Source organism: Lactuca virosa, chromosome 5, assembly GCF_052849685.1.
Source record: "Lactuca virosa cultivar CGN04683 chromosome 5, Lactuca_virosa_CGN04683_v6, whole genome shotgun sequence".
NCBI lineage: Eukaryota > Viridiplantae > Streptophyta > Magnoliopsida > Asterales > Asteraceae > Lactuca > Lactuca virosa.
In genome coordinates this window covers 232,286,853-232,298,207 of record NC_136430.1, presented here as the reverse complement: position 1 = coordinate 232,298,207, position 11,355 = coordinate 232,286,853, and the positions used below count along the sequence as shown (strand labels likewise).

At 32.9% G+C, this 11,355-nt stretch overlaps 1 protein-coding gene across 1 annotated transcript; it reads right to left on the bottom strand.

The window, feature by feature from the left end:
- Positions 1 to 602: 602 nt before the first annotated feature.
- On the bottom strand, positions 603 to 941 carry LOC145112473 (uncharacterized). The gene has a single exon (XM_079048635.1). It carries the CDS (start codon positions 939 to 941, stop codon positions 603 to 605), a length of 339 nt encoding a protein of 112 aa, XP_078904761.1.
- Between the last annotated feature and the right edge of the window lie 10,414 nt (positions 942 to 11,355).

Sequence of the window (11,355 nt, the reverse complement as noted above, 5' to 3'; positions counted from 1 at the left end):
CATGTACAATATTTCATATCAAATGACTATTGATACCAAAAAAACTCAAATTGACCAAGCTCATTATTTGCTAGCAATTTAGCTTCACTTTAGATTTTAGCATCGTTGTCTTTTTCTGCAACTTCAAGTAAAGCTTCTCTTATATCCGGAAGTTGTTGTCTAATAGCCTTCACACTATCCATACGACTTTCCCACCGAGTAGCAGACAATGACTTAAGAGTCAAACCTTTAATATTGTCTTTCAAAATTTTCCACCTCTTAGCAGAATTGGCAAATATTATATATATCCGTTGTATGACTCCAAAAAACTCTCTAGCTTTATCGTAACTAAGAGCCATGTTACATAGTGCGAGATTAAGACTATGACCCGCACATATCATCAATATCAAGACCAAGAGATTTTAAATTATCGTGTGTAATATCAAATAGCCATTTACTAGTGGTATCATCAACATTCAAGAAACCTAAAAGCGATTCTTCAATAGTAACATAATTAGAGGAGAAATTCACATAGCTCACTATCAAAGACATTTGTTATTGGTGACTTGTATTAGGGGTACAATTAAGTATGATAGAGTAATACTTTGCTTCCTTTATCGTTTTTAATGATTCATCATTTCATCCACTAGTAAAAGTATCACCTCATTTTGGATATTGTGGCCAAGATAATGTACATGGATCTCACCATTTGTGATACGACGCACATGATCTTTCATGATCGGATTAAACTCTTCAAACATCTCAATCGCTCCCAAAAAGTTTCCATTAATTTTTTGATATAATTTTTCATTTGTTCCACGAAATGCTAAATTATATTTAGCAAGATATTTCACAAGTGCAATAATCCTAAATAGTACTTGTTTCCGATGCTCCCTTTCTTTCTTAAATTGATCATACACCACTTTATCGATTGTTTCGTTGAATTTCAATCTTTCACACATTTCAAACCAGGTCGCCAAATCTATATCATATCATATCATATGATACTATACTTATAAAGGAAGCATTTTTTCTATCACCAAAATCATTTGAAACTTCCATGTCTTTTCATATTTCTTTATAATAATGATTCCATAATATCTATTTAAACCTACATAACTTTTCACTAGCATCTAATTAACAACTACCACTCAATAGTTTTTTAACTTGTGATATTTAATGGTTTTTATGACACTAATTGATTAACATTGAGATATATGTAGTTCACAATGGTATATTTTTATTAGAATGGTTTAAAGAATTTTGTGAGTGGTTAAGAGGTAGATTAGAAACTCCATACAAAAAATTATCGATGGATAGCATAAATAATAATAAAGAGGAAGATGATGATGAGAAGGAAATATGAAAGTTTATGGTAAGAAATATTGCTTCATTTTCTTCTTTTTTATTATCTAAATTTATATTGTATAATTATGATTTTGGTTGAAATGAAAAATATTATATATGAAGATGCTCTAATCATTGCCTCTAGATTCACATGAGCAGCAAGACTACTTCACAATAATATAAAACAAGAATGGATACAACTAGCGTAGTTCATGCTTCTTGATTTTAAAATTTTGGTGGTTCAATTTATTTTAAAGTTTTGCATTTTTTTTTTTTTCATGAAAGTTATAATCATGTTCAGCAGGATCACAAAAGGAAGCTATGCAACTAATCGTCTAAAGTCTAAACCTAACGGTCCATGACTTGTAAATTATAATGGAGCTTGCAAGATGGTATAGGTTAATGTTCATTCCATTTCAAATTGTATAACTATACTTTTAAAAAGATTCATTGGGTGTAATTTCTAGGATGATGTAATGGAGTGCATGTCGGCGTTTAATTTTATAGGTCTTCATGTTGTGTTGGATATTCATAATCACTTACATGGAAATGGTTCTATAGATAACAATTATGTAGTTGATAAAGCTTATTAAAATTGATTTTGTTATATTCCATAAAAATGGTAAATTTGAGTTGTTGATATATCATTACAAGCTATTATTTGATTATAAATCGTTTAATCATTCATGATCTTTTTAAACGAGACGTTTATGATTTAACTGTAAGGTAATTAAAAGTGAAATAATATTTAGCAATTGCAATTTGCACGTCTAATTTTATGTTATGCTAATGAAAAGCACAATGGCACGAGACTTGTTAAATCAATATTTTTTCTTTTGTACACTGTTTACAACTCCTTATTTCAGTAACCATCACATAGGGGGAAGCTGTTGGAAATATTTTGATGTGATTGTCACTTGAAATAAGTTGAGTATTGATTTATATTTTCTAATAAACATTATCAGAATGTCTCAGGTTGAAAAGATATTGAAGATTCAACAAGTGTTTGAAGAATCAGATGTTGGAGCACTTGAAGTTGAACATGGAGCACTTGTTGTACACGTGAAACACTTGTTGTTGACATGGAGCACTTGCTGAAAGCTAGTTGGATCATCATGATCTCAGATGACACATCTAGATCATATGGATCAGCATCAAGACGTTGATGGATCATCTAGAATATTGATGGCTCATCAGAAACATTGTTGGTTCATCCACAACTCTATGGCTCAACAAGACTTGATGGCTCAACATGAATACTTGGTGGCTCAACTCAAGTCAATGGATCAACATGATCACATTTATGGCTCAACAAGACTGCACATGGCACATCATGTACGATGAAGGCACGTCCAAATGCTCAAAAGAACATGAATTTCGTCCATGACCCATCATGAACATGTGGTGATACATCTTCAAGTTCAAGACATAGTCCAACATTCAAGAAACTACTCAACATGATCAACAACACTTCTGGAAATTGATAATATCTAAGAAGACAATTGAGCAACATGATGCTCATGTTGCTCATCATATTTTCAATGTTGATCAAGAAGGTTCAAGAATTATGAAGACTCATAACTTGGATGGAACCCTAACGGAATACTAACGGAATTGGAATATTCCATCCATTCTCCGTTAAGTAGGGCAAAGGTGTCAATTGATGACTAAGTCTTGATGACGTGTCAGCACCTGATTGGTCAAGCCATGTCATGGGCTTTTCCAAAGCCTATAAATAGGCCCCTTGGGATCCATTATAAATTTGCTCTTTTCTGACCATTCCTGCTCATTTTGCACAATTGCTGCTTAGATTAGTTTTCAGAGAGCCATTTGGGTGTTTTAGCTTGTCTATCATTCAAAAACTTGTAACTGATTCTTAATGAATATGAGACACTTTTGAATCATTGATATTGAACATATAAAAACGTTTTTGTTATTAACTTGGTGATTCACAACACTTTATTTTCCGCATTACTTGCCACTTGACGATTCTGAAACTCTGTTTCAGTATTTTCAACACTTGGACTATTCTAGTCTAGGTTTACTGAATTTTCTCAATTTCTTCAAGACTCTTATAAAATACAAATCGTTTAATTGTTTTATAACTTATGTTTTATAATAACATATGAGGGCAAAAACTCATTTTGGGTTTTTTAATTATTATTAGTCTGATCAGAATATATTAGAGAATATTTTGACATCAATTATATAAATCTTTTATTTATAATTTTAACTTTTCCTTTAATTCGTTGTATTTACGTTATCAATAATTTATGTGGTTAATTATTTTTTCATATGTTGTAATAGTCAATCAATTTATTCCGTAATAAACAATTAGAACCCCAATATCAACAATTTTAGGAGCATTTTTGGAATATTAAAAACCGACATAACATGTTCCAGGATCGGTTCCAATATTCTAGGGTCGTAGGTTCCAATTTTAATAGGCCTATATATAAAAAAAAATGACCAAACCCCATGGATAAAATTATAAATTTCAACATATTCTAACCATATATCTGTTTTATTGCGCAACGCGCGGGAATACACCTACTATACTTATAAAGGAAACATTTTTATTTTCACCACATTTATGTTAAACTCTCATTACGTTTCAATTTCTTTCTAATAATGATTATAATTTAGTTAATAAGGTTAAATAAATATCAAACTTAAAGTGTAATCATATATAAACTAAATTTCAATATTAAAAAAATATATTTACTTCTACTTTATAAAGTTATGTTTTTAACTTCTAACATATTATACTTAATTTATTAGTTTTAATATGTTGTTGTATGTAAACCAATGTCATTTTTAAGCTACACTTTTGAACAATTTGTATAAAATACCTAAATTATTAATTTAAATATAATATTACATGGTCAACTTAAACAACCCAAATAATATTTTCTAAATAGTTAAAGGTGATAAATTATACTGTGTTTCTAATAATGATTATGAGTTGGTTAATAAGGTTAAATAAATATCAAACCCAAAGTGTAATCATAAATAAACTAAATTTCAATATTAAAATAATATATTTACTTCTACTTATAAAGTTATGTCTTTAACTTTTAACATATTATATTTAATTTATTAGTTTTAATATGTTGTTATAAGTAAACCATTATCAGTTTAAAGCTACAACTTTTGAACAGTTTGTACAAAATACTTAAATTGTTAATTTAATATAACATTACATGGTCAACTTAAATATAAATTTCAGTTCCACTTAAAAAACCTAAAGAATGTTTTATGGATAGTTAAAAGTGACAAATTGTCTAAATGCAAAAATTAAATTGTAATCTCAATTTAACTAAAATATTTCCTAAATATATTTTCATAATCGTTAAAAATTTTCAAATAAGTAGCTTAAAATAACTTACAATAACAATAGTTAAAAATAACTCTATATAAATGATTATATTGTTACCTTTAGAATAAAAAAACAATCTTTTATGTTTTAAATAATTACAATGTGTAACGTCCCAAAAATCCAAGGGTAAAAATTTCATTTTTATTATAGTCCAAAAACTAATATAACTTTTGCTCAAACATTGAAAAGCATTTTGAACGAAACAATTATCAGAGTTTATTCCCAGAAATCACATATTATGGAAAACATGTGGTGTGTGCCATGCAATCATCTCAAGCTCTTCCAATTGAAAACTGGAGTACCTGAAACATAAACTGAAAACCGTAAGCACAAAGCTTAGTGAGTTCCCTAAAATACCATACCAAACATGAAGCCATATAAATCCACATAAATCATGCATACAAACATATAAGGTTGCCATGGAAACCCTCCACAGTCTTACTCCGGTGCCATGGGAACCCCCACATGGTCTTAATGAACTGGCATGGGCTCCCCCATGGTCTTTGTCTGGATTGTCATGGGCTCCCCCCATGGTCTGATATCCAACTGCCTCTGGCTCCCCCGAGGTCTTCCATGAAAGTATCACGGAGATAATTAGCATAACACATATCATAAAACAACTATCATATCTCATAACACATAATCGGCCGGCATTGGTGGCTTCGACCCATACAAACAGTGGGGAGACTCACCTCCATTTGCAGAAGCTCACTGAAAGAATCCCTTGTTGCTGTCCTGACGGCTTCCCGAACTAGCAATACCCAAACAACATCCAATTAACAACTGAAATCCAAACCATGATCCAAAATCCAAACTTGGGGTAAAATGACCATTTTACCCCTGGCCCAACAAGGTTCATAACTAAGGCCCAAGCCCAAATCCAACAATATCTAAAACCATAAGAATCCAGAAAAGCCCACTAATGGCCCAATTTTCCAAATTGGGCCCTATCCCATACGGGCCTTATCTTAAGCCCATAATTTATTGATTACAAAACTGATTACCTCAATTACCCCTTAGAATATCTTGGTCAAAGGCTAAGGTCAAAAAGTCAAAGTCAACAGCCTGAGTTGACCCAACTCGTCGAGTTTTATCCTTCAACTCGCCGAGTTCATCTAACAATCCGCAAAATGGGGGAAAGCCGAGCCAACTCGCCGACTTTATCCAGAAACTCGCCGAGTTCGCCAGAAAATCACCATATTAATGCATTAAGCCCTTTTTATCATATCTAAGGCTCCAAAACATAGATCTGAAGTGTTTCCAACATACTAATCCATAAAGTCGACATCTTGATGGCTTTGCAAGCGCCAAATGGATCTAAACTTGGGATATAACAACCTACTTCCATGGAAATGGACTTTTCTCAAAAATGGAAGAATTTCAATCCAAAACATGACCACTTTATGACTCAAGGGACCAAATAACGCTGAGAATGGCAATTCCAAGCTTCAGAACCATGAGAATTCATCATATTTTGCTAATGGGACCAAAAAGGTCCATGAATCTAAACCAAGAGAGATCTAAACTAATAATCACCAAGTTCAAGACTTTATACCTCAAATGATTGCTAAATGATGATGATGTTTCGGATCTTCAAGCTCAAGCTTCGCTAACTCCCCTTCACCAACTTCCTTTTTTTCTTTCCAATGCTCCATTCCTCCAAAAATGATCTTCACAAGGTCAAGAACGCACACCAAGATGATAAGGGTTAGGTTTTAGGGTTTCTGAGTTAAGGAGACTGATAAGGAGGTTAGGGTATGGGACATAATGTCACACCCCGAACCAGACGGCGGAAACGTCTGGGGGTTGGGTGACTTCATCTTTTAATATCATCACAGTGTATATAATTAAATCAAAGACAACATCATCATCACACATGAAATATAACAACCATCATAGTTTACATCAGTGTGTTGGTTTACAAATTACATTCCAAATGTCAAATGCATGATGGTAACAAAAATACACAAAGATCCACGTGTTCCTGATGACCAACCTACTTAACGATTCCCTGAGAATACAAGTTATTTTGAAAACGGTCAACATATATAATGTTGGTGAGTTCATAAGCATGTTTGTAAGAAAAGTTTTGTATCATTTGTAAACTCTAGAAAATCCGATATTTTCCGCAAAAATTGTTTGAGCGTTTTGTTTCAAATCTTGTATTATAGCATGTGTGTTCATATTTTTGAAAATGTATAAAGAGAGAGTTCCAGAAATTTCTATATTTTCTGTTGTAAGTAAAATGTAAGGTATCGTGTTTGTTTCGCAGAAAATCCGATATTTTCTGTCTGTAAAAGAGTTGTAGTCTTTAAACCATAAGACCCGAGTGTTATAGAAATGAATAGCTCATACGTGTATCAAAAGTATAGTATATGTATTCCGTAAATTTATCGTGATTTTAAACTCTATGTGAGTCGTTATAACCATGATTGATATGATTGATCTGCCTGTCATGACGTTTTTCAAGCGTCGACTTGTTTAAGGTAAGACATTTGTCACCCTAGACTGGCCTAGTCTAGCTGTAGCGAACAACTCAGGTGCGGGGCTGTCAACCCCGTATAGATCTATACACAAACTTTCGCTCTCCCTCCAGGAGACTCTGGTTATAACTACAGGACTTACGGCTGTACGCTAGGTAGGTACGAATGAAAGAAGATCTCACAAGAACCTTAACTAAATTTACGCGATCAGTGTATCACATTGTTTACCGTTTTAAAATAATGTTTCGAGTATGCATTTGATTACAAAACATTGGTGATGAAAATACCATTTGTTTTTGTCAAAGTGTCAAGTATTGTTTGTTATTGGCCCGATTAACATAAAATGTGTCGTGAGACCCAATAAGAAAATCAATGGGCCTATAAGGCCCAAATAACATGTAATTAGAACACAAGGCCCAATAAGCATGTACATAGGTATTTAAGGCCCAATAAACATGAAATGAATATACGAGGCCCATCAAACGTGTAAATGGGTCAATAAGGCCCAATAAACATGTAATAAGTATACAAGGCCCAATTATAGTGAAAATGACGTAATTAGCTCGTTTGTTATTATAATGCTTGTTTTAGCTCAGTTACTACCAAAATGACATAAAAGGCCCACTTTCCTTAGAAATGACCTTTTTGGCCCAAATAATCAAGATTTTTCAATAAAAGCCCACTTTTGTCAAATTTTAATTATTTGGCCCACTAAAACCAAAATCTACAACAAAGGCCCATTTTTCATTTCAAATGACATTTTAAGCCCATTAAAAACCGAAAGTTTGTAAATAAGGCCCATTTTGATAAAAATGACATTTTAAGTCCATTAAGGCCAAAAATTTACATTTCAAGCCCATGAAACCGTGAATTTCTAAATAAGGCCCCTTTTATGAAAAATGACCATTTTAGCCCATTAAAACCGTGAAGGCCCAAAATAAGCCCATTTTGTCAAAAATAACACTTTTGACCCATATAAAACCGTGAACGTCATGATAAGTCCTTTTTATAAAAAAAATGAATCTTTTGACCCCTTTAAAACCGTGAATGTCTTAAAAACCCATTTTTATCCAAAAATGACTCTTTTAGTCCTCTCAAAACCATGAGTTGTCACAAAAAGTGTCACACCCCCAAACCGGAACGGCGGAAACGTTCAGGGTGGAGGACATCATGTTAAGTATCACAACACATGCATCATAGTAATCAAAGTAACAACAAACATGGTATTGATAATATAATATTTACATTATGTTCAAAACATTACTTGAAATACATAAAAAGTACAACAAAAGATAAGACTTAAAACTCCGTTTTTGCAACACCTGGGAGAGAGAACCTGTCTACTAACGACCCTGAGAATGCAAGTGGTTTGAAAAAGTGTCAACATTAAAGTTGGTGAGTTAATATGTATTTTTATTATAGAAAGTATATCCTTTATTCTTTTGAAAAGTTCGCTAGTCCCTCCAGAAAATCCTATATTTTCTTCTGTTAAATGATAAGTAAAACAATTCATGATTTTTCCTTCTACGAGTACTTAGCGAATACAAGTCATATACATTTAGATCGAACAGATAGTCGACTGTGTGGTTCTGCCCCAAGCCCACAACCAAACAAGGAACAGGAAATGAGGCGGATTCCACACATTCCACTATTTGTTGGATCCTCATGTATCTAACCCTGACGTATTCACTAAGTACATTCAACATTAAGTTTAATGATCCTTTAATTTGGAAACGTCCCTTAAGAAAATCCTATACTTTCTTAATAAGTAAAATGACTGAAGTTAATCCTTCTGTAATCATTCGGTGAATACTGATTATATATAATACAAATCGATTAGACAGCTGAATGTGTGAATCTGCCCTAAGCCCACAACCAAACAAGGAACAGGAAATGAGGCGGAAGTCACACATTCCACTGTCTACCAGATCTTTATTATATATAATCCTAATGCATTCATCAAGTAATTACATAATTAACATTAACGAATCTCTGATAAAATGGTAACCACAATAGTTCCTCTATAATCACTTGGTTTATACTAACTATATATAACCTAATATCGAACGGACAGTTGAATGTGTGAATCTGCCCTAAGCCCACAACCAAACAAGGAACAGGAAATGAGGTGGAAGTCACACATTCCACTGCCTATCGGATATTATTTATATATAATTTGAATGTATAAACTAAGGAATTATAGAATTAACCATAAAGGTTCTTTATGTAATACTAGTTTAATAATATAATATTAAACCATTTGTAAATAAGTTGATCTTCCAAAATAACGATGTAAACCATAGAAAATCCTATATTTTCTATAAAACCGATTTGTAGTCTTAAACACTCCAAGACCGAGAAGAACAAGTATAATTACCATACTTAGCTTAATGATACCCAGTTTTGTTTATCAGTAACCCTATCTGAACATGTAATTACCCTGAAAACTCGACGTGACGATACTACCGTCCTATGATCACTTAGTACACACGAGTTGTATAATACCGAGATCGAAAAGACAGTTGAATGGGTGAATCTGCCCTAAGCCCACAACCAAACAAGGAACAGGAAATGAGGCGGAAGTCACACATTCCGCTGTCTATCGGACTTCAATTTTATCTAACCCTATTGTATATACTAAGAAATCATATAGTTAGTATTCCTTGGGAAAGCTTAGGAAAAGTATATCTTTATGTAAATAATTAGTTAATATTGTTGTGAATATTCATTATAACCATACTAATACAAAGTTAGTCTCGTATAGATCTATACACCAACTCGCGCTCTCCCTTATGAAGACTCTGGTTATAATTAAGATTCGAACGGGTACCCTAAGTGGTACATCGAGTGGTTCACAATCTTGTATTAATTATTTACATAAAATGTAACACCTTTTTATAATTAACAAGTAATTTTGTAAAAATATTTCCTTTCGTTTCATCAACCATGTTTATAAGTTTATTTCCATGTTTTAACCTGGATTTTTGTAAAATACTTCCTATGATCCATAAACTATACCTATTATAGTTTATAAGTTGATTTCTATGACTTTAACAAGTTTCAAGTTCAAATACATTTAAACAGTAAGAAAACATAATAAGTAAATTATGTTTTTAAACACAAGCAATCTTGTGTTTTACGTGTATTCCCCCCCCCCCCCCCCTTAAAACATTAAAAAGATTGGAAAATATGGGGGTATTAACTCACCTTATTTAAGGGATTCAATAGAAGATTTGGTATAGATTGGTAAATTTCCTGAATGAAATCCCGAAGCACAAACGAGTCCAAAAGAGTGCTAGAAGCAAGTTAGATGGCTGGAGATTTGTGTGTGTTCTTGGTGTTCTTGAAGAAATGAAGAATACCTTGAAGATCCAAACAGTAATCTAAGAAGATTTGAAGGTTTGGAAGATGATACTTGAGAGACATTTGAGAGGATCACGGCTGGAAGATGAGAAATGTGGTGAAAATGGTTAACACTCAAATATATATGCGAGGGTTCACTGCCGAAGGGTTCACAGTCCGAAGTCGGCAAATGGTTCACGACCGTGAACCTCGTACACGGCCCGAAGGCGGTGAAGTGTTCACGGCTCCAAAGCTGTTCACGGTCGCGAAGGGTTTGCGGCCATGCGAAGGTTCTAGATTCCTAAGGGATTTTTCCAATGTAGACACACTACACTTTTGAATACAAGGTTCAAACACTTATAGATTACTCTAACTATATAAAGATAATTAAAGAAGTAAGTTTGACCAAAGTTGACTTTACGAGAATAAAATTTCCGGGTTGTCACAAAAAGGCTCACTTTTTGTTTATTTGTCAAAAATGGCCCCTCATTAGGTTTTCTTTTGTTTTAAAGTATCCTTTAACATGTTTTATCTTTTCAACAACATAATGGGTTACATAAAGTAACTTATTTTCCTAAGATCTTCAAGACTTAGAAATATATCAAGTTTATGAGGGTTTAACATAGATTCATAACATATTTGCACAACACATCATGAAAATACACACAAGCATGCATAAATACTTAGATCTAACACAAAACCAACTTGTATTCTCCCCCAAAACATAGTAAAACCAAAAACAATGGGGTATGAAGCTCACCTTGGGTGATGGATTGGTTTTGATGAAGAAATGAAAGAAGGTGGAGGTGTTTTCTGCCTTGGATG